At 35.1% G+C, this 21,650-nt stretch overlaps 1 protein-coding gene and 1 long non-coding RNA gene across 2 annotated transcripts in view; both read left to right on the forward strand.

Moving 5' to 3' along the window:
• LOC128219037 (uncharacterized) overlaps window positions 1–20,685 on the forward strand; it is a 22,471-nt gene extending 1,786 nt beyond the window's left edge. The window contains exon 2 of the mRNA XM_052926850.1: window positions 18,428–20,685. Within this exon, the coding sequence (XP_052782810.1) occupies window positions 18,428–20,026 (1,599 nt within the window). The 3' untranslated portion in view covers window positions 20,027–20,685. The remainder of the gene's footprint in view (window positions 1–18,427) is intronic.
• On the forward strand, window positions 1,820–13,222 carry LOC128219045 (uncharacterized). Its single transcript, XR_008258535.1, has 5 exons — window positions 1,820–7,764; window positions 8,011–8,114; window positions 9,166–9,243; window positions 10,129–10,235; window positions 11,131–13,222. It is a non-coding gene; the product is annotated as an uncharacterized LOC128219045 (long non-coding RNA).
• Window positions 20,686–21,650: the final 965 nt, after the last annotated feature.

Genomic DNA, 21,650 nt, shown 5'->3' on the forward strand with positions numbered 1-21,650 from the left:
CGTCAAGTAATCAATTGCTCATATAATAACCACCATTTAACAAGGTGATAAATATTACACTTAGCACCTCGTTAAGTGTATTGTTCGAACCTGGATGTATATGGCACAGCAACCAAGACACCAATTGGGAGACATTACTCAAATTCTCACTAGTAACAAGCCAATAATTTATGTTACTCAATAGTTATTAGATATATATATATATATCATGCTAAATTAGAAATGATTTGTTATACTACCAAAATATGTTAATTATTTTCTTACATTTTGCTTACTTATAAACAATAATTAAAGACTGATCGTGATGTATTTTTGAGTAAAATTACGTTTACATAAATGATCATTCTTGACCTATTTCATTGACTATATTTGTTTGAATTGTTTAAAACGAACAAAATTTTGTTCTGTTTTTTTTCTCAATTGATTCATATTCTGCATACTAAAAAAATAGGTCTGTTTCAGGTTACCCGACCGACCCTATTTTTTCCCGCCGACCCTAACCTATTTTTCCCTGAAAAGAATGTGATTTGGGTACGAAAAGCATTTGTTACGAAATGTATGTACGTAAAGTTGACAATATTAGAGTTGGATTTTTTGAATGTATTTACCGTACTTCACCTTAGAGTTCGGACACCTTAAAATAATTAATTTTTCGCTCTACGAATTCATAGAAAATAACCATTTTTACATTTTATTTACATGTATGGTAAACCTGCCTTTTTTCTTCATGTCTGCATTTTACCACTTATTAATTTATCCGTAGTTATCAATGGTTATTACGCCTATAAGTCACTGTAGCTCCTTCATCAAGATAGTTAAAATCCCATTCAACACCATTTTATACATGCATTGAAATGAATAAACACCTTTTATCGGCTTCAGATCAAACAGTCCCATTGTGTGACGTCACATAACTCAGTTATACCCACGAGGATCTCATGGAGAGCATGGATATTGTTATTCAGGATTAATGTGTCTGGTGTTTTTTTATTGTAACTTGAGTATTGCATTTATAACTTTAATTCATCACATTTAATAGTTACCTGTATCATTGAATGTGTTGACTTTATTGTTTTCATGCCAAGAAATCCTATCCAATTTTCGATTAAGAAGGAAACCCCTGTATGCCAGCATATACCTGGATTTTAGCAGCATATGCATTATGTTCCATTCAGTGGTTTTGTGCAAAGGGTTAAAGGACTGACTTGGTTCTCCATGAAATTTTTATCAGTTATCTGCTGTTACAGCTAATTCATTTCATTTAATGGCCATTACGACCAGCATGAAATTCAGGGGAGCAATAATTTTGGTCATTTTTCGGAAAAATCTTTCTATAGTGCATGGTTCTTAGATTTAACGCTTCATCTCATTGTGTTTATTACGACACTTGTCAAAAATAAAAATAAAAATTCAATAATAGTTTATTATTAAGTATTGACATGATTTTCTTAACTATAAAAAGTATAATTATTAATTAACTAAGCTAAGCATTACATCTTTGATATTGTTTATGAACAATCTCCTTGATAACAATATTTAACTATCTAAACCACACTCTTGTTATTATGTTTAATTATGTTTAAAGATTGAAAACATCAAGTACAAATGTACTAACTGTATTTCTTAGTTCCCCGACAGCTAAATATTTTCCTCACGCCGGCCAAATCCTAATAGCCTCTTATAGAACAATACCGTAATCAAGTCGTTTAATTTAACAACTTGAGTACGGTATTGTTCTATAAGAGGCTCTTAGGATTTGGCCGGCGTGAGGAAGTTTTTGGAAACAAATAGAATCACAAACCCCAGTCGAACTTATCAACTTCCGGCTCAAAATGTTATGACTCATGTATATTTAATAAAATGATACCGGGGAGTTGTTTATCTGATGATGTCGAAAATCTGCTTAAAGGGGCTTTACTCCGTATGATGAAATAGCGGAAAAAAAAGAGAAAATTTTCGAAAACTGACATAAACTTGGCATCGATGTGTACAATGCATTGAAACTTACTAACTGAAGAACCCGGTCTCCGACACAGTTTTTTTTTACATTTTGGTACTTTTTTTTACAATTATGATAAAGCGTAACACAGTCCATTAGATAATTGTCCTGAGATTCGTTACAGAAGAAAACTTTTTTGGTGCGAATCTGGTGTACAGTCCCTTTAAGGGTTCATTGTACTTTGCGCTCATTATAAATAGATAAATGAAGGGTCTTCGCATTGATACAAAAAGCTTAGTTCCTTCATTCACAGCAACATATAATTGATTAACGCAAGATTAGCAGCATCAGTAGAAGTTATATGATAGTTAGTAGAAGGAATAGTAGTAGCTGTTGTTGTAGAAGTGGCAACAACAACAATTCAGCAGGAGCGGCAGTAGTTTTAGGGGTATCATCATCATCATCATCATCATTATCATCATCATCATCATCATCATCATCATCATCATCATCGGTGGTGGTGGTGGTTGTGGTGGTGCTGACGGTGGTGTTGTGGCGGTGGTGTTGACATTGGTAATAGCAGAAGCAGTAGTGGTAGTATCAACAACAATAGCTGCAGCATTACCACCTGTATTACTAAGACTTAAGAGCACACATATTAAATGACCAACATAGTTGGTTCTGTTCGGTGGGGTTAAATACCTATTTAAAGTAACGATCGTTCTGAGTCATGTTATTATTTGGGGTGGGGTGGGTCAATATTTTACAAAAAAGGAGTCACTCAAGGACAGCGACCATTGTTGTGAGTTTATGTCGGTCAAAACATGTTCTTTCACAGGTCACGGTATGAAGACAATGCCAGATGAACACAAAACTAAGCAATTTTTTAGATTGAAACATTGCAAAAACAAATCCCAATCAGTTATACGAAAATGCATTTTAACCGCCTCATGTGATCATGATAATATGAACAAAATTGAAGTATTCAGTTTCGCCAATGTGATATATTTCAAGTTTCGTTTGTATTTCCCATTTTCCATGGTGTATACGTATACTTACGAACTCAATATTTTTTACAGTGAAAAAACAACAACAAAGCTTTAAAAATGAACAATAAGAGTGTGTGTTTTTGTTAAAAAATGTGAACCCAATAAATCTGACATTTTAAAATCAATATCCATACGCTTAGTAAAGCATACCCTTAAATATAATTCGACCTACGAGACGGCCAGATTCATATATAATGTAATATAGGTTACATTTTCATTCCAAATAAAACGGTTGGTTAAGCATACCATTTTCATTAACTTCTGTCATATGTCTAAAACGATAATGTTACTCATTAAAAACATCATATTTTTGTTTAAGAATAAGTAAATAATAAGTTTTACTAAATTAAGTACTCTGTAATTTTAATTGATTGTAGTTAACACTTGATACTTCTTCACGTCTTTCTGGGCAAAATTAAATACATTCTTCCAAATCTTGACCCAAACTACAGCAACTCCCTAGATATGAAAACATGATTAAACACATGGTCAGATTCTCGGTCAATTAGGGGTTAATGTGTAGCTGAAATTGGCTCTTGTGTAGAAATGAAAAGTGGAAAAATTGGCTTGTATTTCTTGGCATGATTGATGTTTCAATGAGTATTACTGTACGATTATTGCTTCATACAGTCTATATTTAAAGTGTGATACAAGTTTCAAAGTTAATTGGCGGATCGTTTTACAAACATGTCATGTCTGTGTTTTCTTAATCTCTGCATTGCCCTTGTTGTTTCTTTAATCCTCCATTGAATATATCACACATCCTTTTCACCAGGCAATAAATCATTTAGGATGGGTAGTAACCAACTAACTTATCAGTGATGTATACGGTTAGGTAATCTAGCCAGGCATTGTAACGATAAAGATCAATAATTTTTGTCTGTGAGACTTAGTAACTGTAAAAGTTCAGTCGATGTCCTTTGGGTGTCCGAAAATTAGGTACCTAAAATAAATTATTTTTGAAAATAATAATGGATGTCCGAATTTATAGAATGTCCGAACTCTTAAGGGGAATTACGTTTGTGCTTGTGTGGCAGGTATGTTTCAATTCTTGAACTATATTTTCTTGTCAGATACAAATGTGTCAGATACTGACTTTCGGATTGATATGTCAGACTTAAGTGTGCAATTTTGGCAATAAAACCTGCATGTTACTTGTTCTTCAAACCTGAACCCCCAGGTCCTCTTGACAGCATTGAGGTTTCCTTGGCTGATGGCTTATATGGTAAATTTGCTGTCCCACTCTTCATGTAATTATGTTTCAGGGAGGTTAGTATTCTACAGAGGGTGATTGAAAGCAAACGGGTGCATAAAGAAAAGTAAAACCGTTCCTGGAAAGTCTCAAATAATAGCAGAGTGGTGTACCATAACTTAGTTGAAATCCAACCATCATTGTCAAAAGTATTTAACCAGACAAATAAAGAATGTTTCCTTTGAAGAATGTAACATGTTTAAAAACTACTTATAAACCTGAAAATTGATGACTTTTATTTTTGTTACTTTCTGAGTCAACAGTTACTGAAATCAATAATATATCAAAAAAAAATAATAAAAAATAAATAAAAAAATTCCGACCTACCCACCCTATTTTTTTAGCAGTGTTACCTGAAACACACCTATTTTTATTTGGCCTTATGGTATTAATTTCCAATAACAAGATACAAAATTAAACATATCGGCACATTTTTAATACAATAAGCATATAAAAAGCGCATAATCTTATTCGGCAAACTCACTACATTTTACAATACTTCTATGCAATTTAATAAAAAGAAATTCTAAAGTTATATGGTCTATATATTTAAAAAAATATTGGCTTAAGGTCACAATTCCTCTCAATGGTAGAACATCTATGAATTAAAAAATTATTACATTTAATATTCAGCCTGCTTATAATATTTCCTTCGCAACATAAAAAAATAGCTAGTGGGAATGTTTCTATTTGTCATAGTTTCAGAGTTTATTGGCAAATCGCACTACACTATTAGGAATAAAGAAGGAATACAACTACTAGATTTAACTTTGTTTATGTTGTTATTTTTATGTTTTATACTTACAGTTAACTTATTTTGTAAATTCAAATGGTATTAAATTAATTCCTCATGATTATAGGAGTCAACGGTTAAGATATGACCATTCGATTTCTTAACGGTTACGAATTGACTAACACAATGGTTACGAAATGACCAACAATGAGCGGTTACGAAATGATCATAATTCATTTGACAGGGCTTTTACCATCTGTTTGTCTGTGCAGAGCGGGAATTTTACCTGGGATTGGCTGGACCGAAAATCAAAGTCCCCGCTATTAGCAGGACCTTGGACGCCCATGCTGCAATTGACTGTTGCATTATTTGGATTTTTTCTTAACTTTACGACACGCCCCCCTACAGTATTTTATAGTCAAGTTTAGTAATATTTTTTACAGAAATTGGATAACTTAACAAGTAAAGTAAACTGTACTGAGCTTTTAAACAAACCTACATACTTATAAATCAAAATTTATATTTTAGGGTCTACACTGAATAAACCCAAAATGTTAGTTTTGATTTGCTAAATTCGAACAGTATTTAGTCAATCCACACAAAATTTACAGGATCATCAGATAACAAATTTTCTAAAACTTCTCTGTTTGCCAAATAGGGAAGACAGGTTTAAGTGGGGTTAAAAGGTTGCTATCTGTGACCAAAAAAATACTGTTCAAAATTGTGAGTATTCATTTATCTTTCGTTCAGTAAAGAGCATGCAATGGCATAGTGGTTAGATTAGATAATCTGACAGCGGTGCTGGACGTCAGGAGTTCAAATATTGTTGTGAGTTCAATGTACCAAAAGAATACCTTTGGAATACACTACCGGGTATTATCTATAAAAATGGCAGAGCAAATTGCCCATATTGTAGTAATGTCTTAGATCCAGCTTGGATAACTTGGACACAGTAAGCGGTTCACACCCAGGGAAATTCTCAGATAAAACAGCGCCTATAAACTTGAACATTACATTTTTCATTGAGACAATTAAAGAAAAAAACATTATTGCTGATCTTCTGAAAACAAATCTTCTAACATTCAAATATTTAATTTGTTGGATGAACTAAGGTTTATATTGATAAGAGATTGCTTCAGTTGGATTTAAACTAATCACCAACAAAAATATATGCATTTAAATCACACAATGTAAACAACTGCGCCACAGATCTTATCTGTATGTTTTGGGTTTTTAAAATTTAGCAGTTAAATATAGATTAGCATACTGGTAGGTCTGGTTGGTCTGTTGCTTTAGTTGCTAAGTAAACATAATGTCAGTGATTTCATCACTATTTCTATTAAAATATCAGTTTTCTTCTTCAGGGCTTCTCACATTTGCACCATTTTTTTTACCATTTGAATCATAAAAAGATAACAAACACAAGAACTTACCACTTTGTGAATATTTAAGGAATGTAAGGGGTCAGATTTCAGATTGCTCATTATTTCTGGAACACTAAATACTTTATTTGATTGTGTACACTGCACTTTCTTGTTAAGCATTCATCCAAATCATTTGGGTAAATTTTGGCGGAAAAACTGCTTTTGGATTTATACTGGTCATCAAAACCGGCACTGACAAAACATAAGACGTGTTTAATTAATGTGCGGGAAAGAGGTTTAAAGGTGTCGGCCCACAACGAAAGGCTTGCGGGTTGCAGTACCCCTTTAAGTAGTTCTTGAAAAAATTTATTCTCTGAGGTAGCATTTGATTATGTGTACATTGTATTCTTGTATGTATTTTCAATTTAACACATGATTTATATAAGGTTTGTATAATTTTAGTTTTATTTAAGTTTTAAAATTTGATTTTTTTTAAGATTTGCCTGCCCCTGTTTGAACACTTAAATTCTTGGTCTTTGGACTATTGTCTGCAACTTCAAAACACACTTTTTGGAACAGGACACATTTTCCTGATATTTTATCCAGTTTGACTGCAATACAAGTTGTATTTATCAATAATTTAAGTACAAAATGACATTTATATTTCCATAATTACCTGGTAGTCATTTTCGTCACCAGACACTCTGCCATGAATGTGAGAGAGTTTAAAGCTATTTCTTATTTTCCTGTGTAACTATATTGATGTTTGATTAAATTTACAACGTCGTGTTACTGAGTAACAATTTGAAATTGGGCCAAAATCATCAAGCTAGAGCTTTGCATAATCTTTTCAAACTTCTGGGAGATTTCTGCCCTTGAAAGTATTTGCTCGCAGCCCGCCTCAAAGTTACACTTCGTTCAGTATTTAAAGCTTTCGGATACACTTTTTTGTTAATTTGAGATCTTAATGACGCTACATTGTACTTCTAAGTAAATAGATGCTCAAAGTAACAAGATGCTCTGGGTGTTCACTGGGTGACAAAGGCTACCCAGTATTGGTTGTTTCTTTTTTCTGAAAAGATGTTTCTAGTGAATTGCCAAGTTGCAGTGGTTTTGACGCCACAGAACCAGCACAGCTCCATGACAGATATATATGTTTTCGTCATTGATGTCAGTACTGCTGTATTGGTGGCCTCACAATTTCTGTGTGGAAATGTCATCTGATACACTCATAACGGCGTATTTCTAACATAGCTTTCATAAGTGCATGGCCATTCTCTGTCATTTTCCGATACACTGTGTTGTGTGTGGATAAGAAATGCAGAGTGGTACCACCAATCACCTAAGCCACCATTCCCCTAACAGACAAAAGGCTCATGGGGACAGTTCCTGCAGTTTACAGCAAATTGTAGCCCTACAAACTTCAGGTAAGTGATAAATCTGGGCTTCAAGATATCTCTGTACTCACTTTAAGTTTATACTTCATTTGAACAAAACTTACAATTTCAGCATCAAAATCCAGGTTTAGATCCCAGACCGAACCTTGTCTCCTTTATTAAACTTCATTTCAGATGATCTATAAGCCACATACATGTTCACTACTTATGGCGGATAAGAACTTTCGCAAATTGATTATAAATGCGTTTTCCCAGATATACACCCTCCTCTTGCAGATACTGCCAAGCTTGGGTGCACTGGGCCGGTTATCCAGCCGTGTGGAATCAACATCTCCAGCTTAACTTGGGCCGGGAATTATATAAGAATCCTTAGCAGCATGGTGAGCTTTTGTGTATTTATTTCCAGGCTCGTATACCCGTCCAGACTTCTGCGTTTAAGCTTTCCTTTCGTCATTTTTTTTAAATAAGGTATCTCAAGTCTTTCAATGAAATCACAACTTTGGAGGCTAGATTTAAATTAAGGAACCATTATGTGTAGAAAGCCTTTTGGGTGATTTAAAATCAAATTAGTAAACAGGATTCTCATGGTTCATGGTTTATAATTGGCCTTGTAGACCTTTCATTCTTTACTTTGGTAAGAGCCGCTTAGGTATGTAAGAAGGGGGAGGGGGGGGGGGTACAGATGTGATAGTAAACAGTGTTTAATAAGGTATATTTGTTTTTATTTTATCACCATTTTGAAGGTAATGATTGTGTTAAATCAGGGATAAGTAACAAGTTTAACATAAACACTGTAACATGTTCTTTATTTCCAATAAAGCTATAAATTATCTCTGGAGAATTTAGTCTGATCTCCATTTCTCAGAAAATGTAGCTGTCTAAGTGCCTATTCCATCATTGAGTATCACTGTCTTTAAATTGCTGTTGCGGTACAGTTTAAATGGCAAAAGTTTTATGGCCCTGCTTGTTTGCAACTCCTCATTCATTTTTGTACAGCGAGAAAAGTAAGGGAATTCTAGAGATTTACTAGAATTATGGATTGTTTTTACTAGAATTATGAATTGTTTTTCTTGAGTTACACAGTACATAAGGAGGAATTAGTGTGTACACAACTCCTCATTTTATTCCTGTTTATTATTTATATATGTAACATAGATGTGTACAAGACCTACGGTACTGTAGAAACATGACATAAAAGAGCTCACTTTGATTAATTTTCTCAAAAAAAGATATCTTTACTGTTAAAGTAAGAACTTTTACTGCATAGTAAGTAATGTCTTCTGCTCATCTTTATGACATCATTACATGGAATGATGTCAACTTCCCAAGACACATTTCCACATGGCGCAGCTCATTTATATATATTGCTGATGGATTGTTTAGAATGGGACAGTTTTAATTGGACATAATGTTTTAATCGCCATTTTACAGAGTGCCAGCCAGTCATTGCTGTTCTTTGCATTGCTGAGGAGGACAGTCCTGCCAACATAACAGTTTGTTCAATAACAGGTAAAAAACTGGTCTCACTTTACATTTTCAACCACTGTTCGATCGTAACAATTATCAAAGAACCGGCTAGTCTCAATCATGAAGCCGCTCTAATTAGAGTCAATGAACGATATAGATCTGGATACAAGCGTCTAGATGATCGAGACTAAATTGGCAACATGAGAACATTTATTTCCCTTCCTGATTCTTGAAAATTACATGAACAAATGACAATTCTACTACCATTTAAAGTTTGATTAATTTTCGGACTAATGTGTTTGTTTTAATTTGCCTTCCGCTTAAAGTAAACGTATATATACTGGGCAAGAAGTGCTGAATTTCATCGTGAATCACAGTGATTATCCAAAGTTTGAATTTGGTTCGGACATGTTTGACGGGAATTCAAAGACATTTTTTGTCAGCCGTCTTATATCACAGGTTTCCATGCATTTTGCATACATTGGTTCATTCCAAGATAAAAATTATAACCTTTTTCAAAACGTTCAATCTGTGAGAATGCAGCTTTAATAGACCTGTAAAGACTTGTCGATGTGAAACTTTACTCTTAATCAAACTATGGTAAAAGATCAAATGCGGGGCTCCGTGTGCGGCATAGACTGCTAATTTTTATTTAATATGATGAAGAGCTAGTTATCTTTTTTAAAAGTCTTCATTTGAAGCAAAAAAAATGTTTCAATACCCTGTATGAATTTTCTTCACCGGATATTGATTCATAAAAAACATTGCTCCAGGGTGCGGAGCTACTTTTTGCTATATGGAAAAATCTTCTCCTCAGAAGTCAACTTTGTTCCCCAATGTGCAAGGCACAATCGGTGAAAATAATTTCAGTAAAAGTCACTGATTATTATTATTGTGATTATTATTAATAAACTTTTGCTATTTCAGGAGACAAACAGAAACACAGAGGTGCTATACATTCCGATGGAAAAGACAACAAAAGCATCTCCCATCATTTTGGCGTGGCTCAGATCAAGAGGAGAATTTTAAGAAAGGTAATAACTGAGCAACTAAGAACATGCACGTTGCACTGGTTAGAGTGTAAGACCCATCTCGCTTCATAAGAATTGATAATCGTCAATGTATTAAATCAAGAAATTGAAACGTAAGTGTCTTGTCTTTTGCAGTGTTTTTGAAATAGAATATAATTTAAAAAAAAACTAAATTATTTTTTAATATGATTGTGAATGTGTGATGTTTTCTTCCGATCATTCTCTCTCAAAAACCAGATACAAAAAACATATTTGTAGATTTTTTTGTTTTACTTGTAAATATAGTTTTAAGTTTGTATTTTAGGCAAAGCCTTTTATTCTGCTCAATACAAACTTAAATATTGTAAGAGTTATGGCCCTTTGTAATTTTTAAACAAATACATTTTTTTTCATGTTTTTGTAAGCCCATTATTTAGGGACTTTTAATATTTTCACCAGCAGCATGATAAAGTCAGACCAAAAGTGTCCAGTTAGTGTCCAAACAATAACTAAGTTAGAATCCTTTCTCAAATCAGGTGAGCGATATAGGGCCATCTCTGTGTTTGTCTGACAAAAAAAACAATAATCAATCTTTGAGTTAAATTGACAAAATATTGTTGTAGAATGTTTTGTGAAGACATACAATTGGATTACTTTTGTGTCAATAGGATTAAGGTTTCTGCACATAAAAATTATTTAGAATAGCATTTGGGTCAGTCGGTTCACGTTCAATATTACTGATAGTATAAGTGGAAGCAGTGACTTAAAATTAATTACCAAACAGTTTCTGCTCAATTGCTTTGAGTTAACATACGAGTTATGAAACTTGGAATACTAGTTCTTGGTGGCATAAATGAAAGACCTTGTTTTGTCACATTGACTTGTAATCAAGCACTAACTTCCTCTAAAAAAATTTCAGGTGATGGTTGGGCACACACAAGAAGACATAGATCACATGTGTCCAGGCATATGAGTAGACAGGAGTTTCACACTCTGCCAAACTTACTTCATCAGAGGAGCAGAAAGCTTCTCAAGATCCCGCACTGCACACTTAGATATAGTCTTTGACTACAACAAGGGGATGAAAGTACAGAGAGGTCCAATTAAAATCAATTCTGTGCTGCGTCATTTCTTCATTCTGGAAGTCGATGGACATGATTTATCATGGCATCATGTGTGCAGTTTGTCGACTATCAGCAGTCTTGTTCACCAGTTCTGCAACTTGAGCTGGTAGCTTTATTGCTTGAAGCCACAGCATAAGAGGGGGAAGGTGCAGGCTCATCAAAAAGTCTCAAAAGTTGAAACTAGGAAAAGAAGTTTGTCAAGAGTGTGAATCTATTTGCTTTGAAAACCATCGTTACGATGATTTGGTTTCCTTTGAAACTTGATACATACTATGTGTATGTTGAATGAATTGAGATGCTTAAATAAAGAACCGCTATTCAAATATCAGGAAACTGCATTTTTCATACTAAAGGGTAAATGATGTCGCCATTTCCTGTATGTATTTAAATGAGATATGTTTCCACAATTTATATTTTTAGGGAATTTTTCTCATCCTAATGAATGAGATTGAATTGTACAGCGTTATATGAGCTTAATATGTGTTTTCTGTTTCTTTAAAATTGGTGAAAAATTGTCATGAGATAATTAGACCAGTATCCATTACTGCAATCATACAATCAAATATACAGGGACAAACCCACTGGGCATAAAATATAATTAAACCCTGTTTAGGGGCACGAGGCAAACAGAGTTACTTTCAAACGTTAAAGCTGCACTCTCACATTTTGGACGTTTTGACAACTTTTCTCATTTTATGTCTTGGATTGGAACCATCCAATTTTTGCGAAAAATTAAATGGCAGATTTTTCTATTTAAGTTAAAACATTGATGTTTTATGCACTTTTCTTAAACCGTTAGTAACATTAATTTTCGAACGGAAATATGAAATCTGTGATCTGATCTTTTGTCAGCAATCTTTTATCATTGGTTTGCAGATAATTACGCAAAAAATTGCTCATTCAAAAACAAAAAAAGTTGTGAAAACGGTATATCTGTGGGAGTGCAGCTCTAAATGTTTAATTTCTTGATTTTACTACTGTATTAGAACTTACAGGGGTTGGGGCATATTTTTAGTGTTTTTATTGCTTTTTATGATTCATACAGTCATACTTTATTCCTCAGGGCATAACTTACAAATAGACAAAACTGGAAAATGGTCGTTTCAAAAGGTCAAAGATAATGCAAGTTGAACAATCATATTGTTCATGGGTTGTATTTTTGGTATATTTTGTTGCATATGCTATAGAAAAGTTGAAAGTTAAAAATAAATTCATAGTTGAAATGATGGCTTTGAATGGTATTGTCAGATGAGAAACGGCACTTTTAAGAAATAGGTATAATGGTACTTTATTTATTTTGATCAATTTTAGATATTGTATGAAAATTATTATCTTATTTAGTACATGAGACCTTTAAAACAATTACTGACAATATAACAATGTGTATATGAAGCTTTAGATCAACACTTCAAGCTGCACTCTTACAGATTGTCAGTTAAGACACAAAATTGTCTCAAAATCTGCTGATTTGGTTATCATTCCTTTAAATTCAGTCATATTAGATAATTCACAATAGAACCCATCAGAAATGTAAAAGTGCCGAAAATTTCATTTACATTAAATTGTTCGTAATGCTTTTAGCCATAACACATCATTTTTTTTTAACATAAATATGATAAACTGCTATCTGATCTTTTTTCAGCAGTCTTATATTACTTAAAATTGGGTCTAGACATTTATGCAAAAAAAATTGTCCATTTATAGACAAACAATAAAAGAGTACCGGTAGTCAAAACGATCAATCGGTGAGATTGCAGCTTTAAATACACCTTTTAAGACCGCTGTAAAATTCCAATGGTTTGCCTAAATCTTTAAGGCTAGCATACTGTTTAATTAACAACCATACTTATTGTTTAAAAGTGTCATGATATCTTTGTACAATGTTTTTATATAATTCATTAAAGAAGTCAAAACAAATTTGTTTATCTTGTAAATTGTTTTCTATTATTTAAATGACCCAGACAAAAATGGGAACGTCAGTGCTAGTTCTTTTACTATTAACATCCCATGAAGTTTCTATTGGTGTAGCAGCAAGGAGGTGTTATATTAAGGATGCATCATTTAAACCAAATTATACATTCATATGCACAACATACAGGCGTGTAGCCGCCTATACGTGAATACGCGGCTGAATCCACATGGTTCTGACAAAAAAATCAACCAAAGTTGCAGTATGCGAACTTGACTACATGAATCTAAAACTGGTTATTTTCCAGTACTAAATAATGCACATCGGAACGCCCAGAATGCACTAGATTGCACCATGGTTTTAAATTTTTTCAAGTTTGCCCCGAACCCCCCAGCACATTTATGAATCCTCATGAATAGAGGGGTAGCTACGCCCCTGACATAATTGAAACCACAGTGTGGCTAAACAACACTTGTATGTTTATCCTACGCAGTGATCTCCCATGGAAATGCAATCGTCAAAGAATCTAAAGGGGATGTTTATATGGACTACATTTGAAATGCACCAAGTGTTTAAAAAAGTTGATTTCAGTCACGAAGAGAATCAACCATACCACTTTCCGCGAGAAAGAAAGTACATTGAAAATGTTCATTTGATTCAAGTGACTATTTTTTTTATAAATATGTTACAATACATAAAATACGTATTTTTTATAATTATTTACCCATGTTGAATTCTATTTGGCAAATTTAGAGATTTATATACAAGGGCATAGCCAGAAGTTCGTGGAAAAGCTTGATAAAATGAAAACAATATGCAGCATATCTTTTAAACTTTCATACAATAATAATCAGGTAATTTGAAATTAAGAATGCGAGATTCATCGTAAAGCATGTTATAACGATAACGTAGTGATCACTATGGAAACAGGTGGTCGCGCATTCCTCCGCAGTTGCTAAAATAACCCATGACAATATCTTGTTTTGTTGACCAATCACATTGAAACCAATAAAATGGCGCGAAGGTTTGCACATTTGAGGTGACGTTAATAACGTGTGATGAAGTGAAGTTTTAAGTCAGTGCGTTTGTTTGTTTATTTCAAAGGAAACATTTTAGCTTGAACGGAATAGTTAAATTTTGTTTAAAATGACGCCAGAAGACAGATTGATAAAACGGGCAGTGATACAGTTCTGTGTAAACCTAGGGAAAACTCCATCGCAAACACTTAAACTGATGAATGAAGCATCGAGTGAAACTCAAGTGAAGCGAATGCTCGTTTATAAGTGGCACAAGCGGTTCAGTGAGGGGCGGGAAAGCATTTGTGACGACGTGAGGTCTGGGCGACCGGTTTCACAAACTACGGTGTGTGACGTCGAGGCCGTGAAAAACATCGTTGACGCTGATCGTCGAGTCACTCTTTATGAAATATGCAAGATGTTGGACATGAGTTATGGGTCGGTACGGAGGATAATGAAAGACAGTGAAATGAAATGGAAATGAGTCGAGTGAGTGCGCGTTGGGTTCCACGGCTGCTGACAGAAGATGAGATGAGCAAAAGAGTACGGGAATCACGCCGATTCTTAGCTCGGTACTAAAAGGAAGGAAACTGTTTTCTTGAGAAGATAGTCACTTGCGATGAAACCTGACTGTTTTATTTCGACCCTGAGACAAAACAGCAAAGCAGTCAATGGAAGACTACTGGTTCCCCGCCTCAGAAGAAGGCACGACCATCCTGCTCGATAGGAAAGTATATGTTCATTTTCTTCTTTGATGTGCACGGTGTTATCCTACTCCATGCAGTTCCGCAGAGCCAATCTGTGACGGGTGCTTCCTACTAAAAGGTAAAGTGATATATAACAAAATTTATCAATATTTAGGACTTGATAAAATCTGCATAAAACAATGTTTTAAAAAGTTTATGATTAAAAATATGGGATTGAATAAGTGTTAGTTTTAATTATATTTGATGAAGTACGCAAAACGCGACAAATGTTATAAGCCTCAGTTATGTTCTCCATTTAAGGTTTTGAGGCGTGACTTGTAGAGGGCGATGGCATTTAAGAGACCACTGGCGTTGCATGATGGGTGGATTCTTCACCAGGAAAATGGATCAGCGCATAGATCGGAGGAGGCACCGACTACCGCGACAATCCAGCTTGAAGCGGAGATCCTTCCCCACCCCCCTTATTCGTCAGACCTACCACCATGCGATTTTGCCCTATTTCCGAAACTTAAATGTGAACTAAAGGTAAACGCTTCAATGACTTTCAGGCACTACAGAGTGAAGCTCAGACACGCCTGTATTTTTACAAGTCAGAGTGGTTCAGTGACATTTAGCGGCAGTGGGTAGCGAGACTTCGACGTTGTATTGCGGCGAACGGCTCTTACTTTGATAAGTTATGACGTTGACGTCAGATTCTGACGTTTGAACTGCGCGGGCTATACTGATCTCATGTTAATGAAAAAGCTGTAGTTTCCTTTATATTTTATGTATCAGTTTGAAGTTTTCTATGTCATTTACAGCTGAAATAGATTTTATAGCGAGCTGACGTTCGTTGAAAAATATTAAAATGTGTTGATTGTATTAAGGAATTCCACGAACTTCTGGCTATACCCTCGTATTAAGAAACTCGGAAAGTATGTGGATGGTTTGGACCGGCTTCCTCAGCCGCTAAAGAGGATATGATTATGACATACTTTTTTAATCTTTCGAACATGAGTTTTTGAGTGAATATAAGCGAAGCGTTAAGGGTTTTAAAAATGCATCTTTTACTTGGATTTTATAGATTGTTATTACGAAATAAAGTATGGCGTATCAAACGAAGTGTTAAAGCTAAGCTATTGATGGCTGAAACCCTTCAATAAATGTTGATATGTTAGCACATATAGTCTTTGAAGTCCAATATTTGGAAATGCGTTACTAACCCGATTCAACAAAAGGCTGTTGCACAATCAGTTGATTGACATAATCACGTGATAAACCAATAACTTCCTTTAAGGTTAAAATATTCAACACCTTAGTATGAGTCCCTGTGGGCGAGTGGATAAGCGATCCGTTTTTTATTCTATGTGTTATCTGCACCCCTATGTGCTTGCTCCCAACTTGAACAAGATTAATTTTTAATACTTCAATCGTTTTTTAAAAATGCAATTGAAGTAAGAAAATCAACCTGGTTACTATTATTTCTGCAATTTCAGTACCAAGGAGTAAAATAAATATACATGTAAGTGTTTTCAGATGCATTACGAGAAAAAATATGTTTGGTGCCAAAACATGAGAGAGTCTCTTTAACGGAAAAGTTTTGGCAGTTACTCAGTCAGTCAGATGGTGATAAATATAATGCATAGCATCATCGCTCTGGAGTACGAGAACGTTGTATACAGAGTATTTTTTTTACTGAACATGCGTCTGTTTATGTTGATGACATAAAAGGTTTAAACTGTTTAAAGGAACAATAACATTATGAAACAACAAATCTGATTACAGATATCAGTGGCAGATCCAGGAATTGACTTAAGAAGGGGTACGTGAAACTCATGGGCTTAATCTTTCCACATCCGTCCCTCCCTCAGAACAGAAATTGAATGGCTTAAAATGTTGGACCGGGGTGGGGGTTAGACTCCCCTAATTTATAGTCCGAAATAGTGCATTTTTATCTTAATATTGTATTTTTCCCGATATTGACTGAGAACATATTATAAACGGACGATTTAAAGGGGTGGGGGACGGCGCGCGCGCTGGGACCGATTCCCCCCACCCCCAACCCGCCCCCTGAATCTGCAATTGAGTACATGCATTAAAACCGTCTCCGTAGCCTATTGGTTAAGGCGTTCTATACCCTTCATTAAATTGACTTAATACTTCACACAATTGTTCAGGACCATAAGCCAATGAGGTTACATAACTCCATATCCTTAATACAAGTTATGGCCCCTGATTAACTTAGGTTAAACTTTTAGGCAAGTAAAATTTAAGGGGAAGTTGGAATTTAATAAAAAAAACTTCCATGGGTCACAATGAACCCAATGAACAATGTTCTTTAATCATGAGCTATATAACTGTTCAAGCGTAAACAGACACATTCGTGTGCAGACGAAACTTTTATTGTTTTTACAAGCACAGAACTTGTATTTAGCATTTACAGTTTCTATATAATTCAACTGAAAGTTCTATTTAACCATAATATATCAAATATTAAGTCACCATTCACTAGCGGATTGAGAAGGGGTGCAGTTGGCGTGCGCTACCTCTAAAATCGTCCAAGTTCACTTTTTGTGTCAATATATGAGAAGAAAATAATAAAATATACACATAATGCATCATTTCCGACTACAAATTGTTAAAAATTACTTGATTGAGTAACCCTCAATCCTCCTGCAAACGCCCCTAAGTAACGCCCCCTTCTAACGAGAATTCCTGAATCCGCCCCTGGTCATTATATATTTTGTTTATCAAACGGTACAGAGACCAAGTGACTGAATCTGACTTGCATTTAATGAATGAGATGGTCTGTAAAAGATTTCCGATGAATATCCTATGAAATTTGCAGTCCTCCCGTTTCGACTGGTCATTGTTTGTGGATTTATTATACACAATTATAAAAAATACTATTACCAAGTTGTCTCTTAAGGTTACGGGAGCCTATACTGTCAAAAGTTAAATATATATAATTTGTCCCCCTAATGCCATAAAATATGGATGGTCCCCTTAATGCCTCAAAAATAATATTATATATACACTGGTATCCATAAACCCTTCTACATATATACCTGTCCCCTTAAAACCTGCAACATACTTACAAATTATTAAGGAGACCGCAAATTACGTATATTTTTTGTTAATCAATTTAAGAAGCCTAAATTTTGTACTCATAATAAATGATCATTTCAATACTAAATTATCAACAAAAAAGCAAAATAAAGTATAAAACAAAAAATATACAAATTGTCTCCTTAATGCCGTAAAAAATACGGCTTCCTTAATGCCCTAAGTAGATATATATATATATCGTCTAATCGTCAATACGCATTTTTCTGGTAAATGAGTAATTTAGTTCATATGGGGAAGAACTCTATGAGTTATGCTTTCGTTCCAATTCATTTCAATATCATAGACAACTTGTGTGTGTGCATATTCTGTGTACTTTGTTTGTATATGTTGAATAAAATATGTTTAAATCAAGGTCTATCTCTGCGACGACTGCTGTGTTGTACACAAGGGACACATGACAAACGTAGATGAACATGATATCGTGGCTGCCCATGAAGCCTGTGTCAAGCCAGATGTCGATATGAAGGGACTGGATCAGTGCTGTGAACATAAACGAGTGTTCATGTTTCACTGTGAAGACCACGAAGATTTGTGCTGTGAAATCTGTGCCTTCTCTCGTCATCGTAGATGCGATAATATCCACGAGATAGCAAAGGTGGCTAAGAACGTGAAATATATTGAAAGGGAAAAGATACGTGCATCCATTAATTCTGCCTCAGAAGTTATAATGAAATGCGAGGAGGATCAATTCAACAACGTTTCGCGAGTGGAAGAAATCGTAAAAGAAATTGATATTTACAAGGAATGCATATTGACGAAAATTGAGGATGCCAAGGCACGTATTGTCAGCGAAATGACTAACCATAACACACAGGAAGACGAACGTCTCAATACGATGAGAACTGCGGCTAAAAAACTGAAGAAAGAACTCGACACGCACTTGGCAATGTCTGATAGCGTTCACGAGAAAGGCTCGGAAACGGAAATATTCATTCTAAACCACATTCTCAAAATGACGCAAGACAAGGCATCGCAAACACTGAACACTTTATTGAAGAATGATTACACCGTCAAAGTGGCACTAGAAGTCAACGAAAACATTTTAAAAATTAAAACTACTGATGTCGCATTATTCTCATTAAATAAAACACAAGAGCCAAAAACACAAGCACCAAAAACACAAAGGCCGGTGAGTCTGGAGTTGTTGAAAACCATGAAGCTCGTGAAGACAGCAGACGACCAGGAGGAACCGTTTGTTACTGGGCTGGACTTCCTGCCGGACGGGAGGATCGTCGCCGTGGATAACAAGAACTGTAAATGTTTTATCTTGAGCGACACATTGAAGAGGTTCGACGCATTTTATAAATTTAAGACGAATCCAAAGGACGTAACGTCGTACTCTGATAACAATATTGCAGTAACCGTTAGTTCCGGAGATATCCGAACCATCTGCCATCTGACAGTGGGCAGTGACAACACGTTCACGCTGATGAAGACACTTACCACGTCTACCAACTGCTTCTCCATCTCTCCCCTGAACGACCGCACGTTCGTAGTGAGCACTTATAACGACCCGCGGCCTGCCAGGGTGATAGACGTGGACGGCAAGGAGAGCGACTTTGACAACGTGAAGTTTCCTGGAAAGACGTATAAGCGTGGTGAAAGTCAATGTACCTACATACAATCACGGGGTACTCTGGTCCTTACAGACAGACATGCTCACACAGTTCACATGTATAACACCGTATCCGGCAAGAGCAGCGAGGTGAAAGGTGACCGGATACGGGAACCTAGAGGTGCATGTTTGGGACCAGATGACTCCGTGTTTGTGTGCAGTAAGGACACAATCTCCATCATCCAGATATCGACCGACGGGGACATATTGGCGTCATGTGACGTCGACATGTGGTATCCGTACGCCGTTGCCGTCTCCAGGGATGGCTCGAAAATGGCCGTGACCAACAGTGCGGGAGGCGTGAAACAACTGAAACTGTTTAAAATAATACAATAAAAGTGTTTTTGTCAAGATCAGAAATAAAGTTAAGTTTAAAGTATAATTCATCATCATAGTAAATATAACTTTCTGTTTGAACATTATAATGTGAATAGTTAGTAAATAAGAGTCTTGTAGTTATACGATGTATTTTTAAATAACAACCATTATTTGTCTTGTATTGCTATGTTTATAAGGTGAATGTGTTTCTAATTATAATTTACTTAAAAATGATGATACTCCCATTGGACAGGAAATCAGACTTAGGTACGAACACAATTTCTAAGATTCTTTATGAAGCGCATTCCATAATATTGTATTTACTGTGGCGTAAAAGAAACAGTAACAAAAAGAATCATGTCCTCAATAGAAATAAATATCTTTAAACTGTGAGGTATTTTGGTATTGCATGTGTAAGTATACTACTAGTTTTAAAGTTCGAGTCGTTCAGGATGCTGATGTTGCTAATAATGTTAATAATAATAATAATGTGATGTTGAAGAACTTTTTTTATATCATTCATTTAACAATTTTGCACAGCACAGTATCCTAAGCCTATATAAATTATAGACATTTAAAGCATAAGTTCCTGCTTTTACCCCTGAATTCGACTCCTGTAAATTACTTGCCAGTTAAGTTTTTCATTCTTCACGATTTGATTATTTCTTGCTTTTGTATTGAAAGAATGTTTGCTTTGATTAGTATTAAAATATTGAAATAAAATTATGTAAATATTATTTGAATTGTTTCCTTGTGTTGCGAAAAAAGAAAGTTGCTTCTTAATGTGGTGTCGTACAATGCAGATTATTTCGATGGTATTGATAAAGAAAACAATAATATAACCGTAACATCGAAAGCCTCACTGTCAAAGCCAACGTGTCAATATGGAAATGTCATAGCCACTGTGTCAATTTCGAAATGTCATTGCCAACGTGACAATGTGGAAATGTCATATCCACTGTGTCAAAGTGGAAATGTCATAGCCATTTTGTCAATGTCGAAATGTCATAGCCACTGTGTCAATGTCGAAATTTCATAGCCGCGGTGTCAATGTCGAAATTTCAAAGTCACTGTGTCATTGTCGAAATTTTAAAGCCACTCTGTCAATGTCGATATGTCCAAGCCAACGTGTCAATGTTGAAATGTCTAAGCCAACGTGTCAATGTCGAAATCTTATAGCCAACGTGTCAATGTTGAAATGACAATACCACTGTGTCAATGTCGACCAGTCAAATCCAAGGTGTCAATGTGGAAATGCCATAGCCACTGTGTAAATGTCGAAATGTTATAGCCAACGTGTCAATGTGGAAATGTCAAAGCCACTGTGACAATGTCGAAATTTCAAAGCCAACGTGTCAATGTGTAAATGTCATGGACAATGTCAAATTGTCATTGCTACCATGTCAATGTCGAAATGTTATAGCCAATGTGTCAATGTCGAAAGGTCAAAGCCACCGTGTCAAGACGAAATGTCATAAAACAATGTCGAAATGTCATAGCCAACATATCAATGTCGAAATGTCGTAGCAACTGTGTCAATGTCGAAATGTCTTAGAAAAAGTGTCAATGTGAAAAGTAATAGCCAATGTGTCAATATCGAAATGTCATAGCCAACATGTCAATGTCGAATTGTCATAGCCAA

This window comes from Mya arenaria, chromosome 15, assembly GCF_026914265.1.
Source record: "Mya arenaria isolate MELC-2E11 chromosome 15, ASM2691426v1".
NCBI classification, from domain to species: Eukaryota; Metazoa; Mollusca; class Bivalvia; order Myida; family Myidae; genus Mya; species Mya arenaria.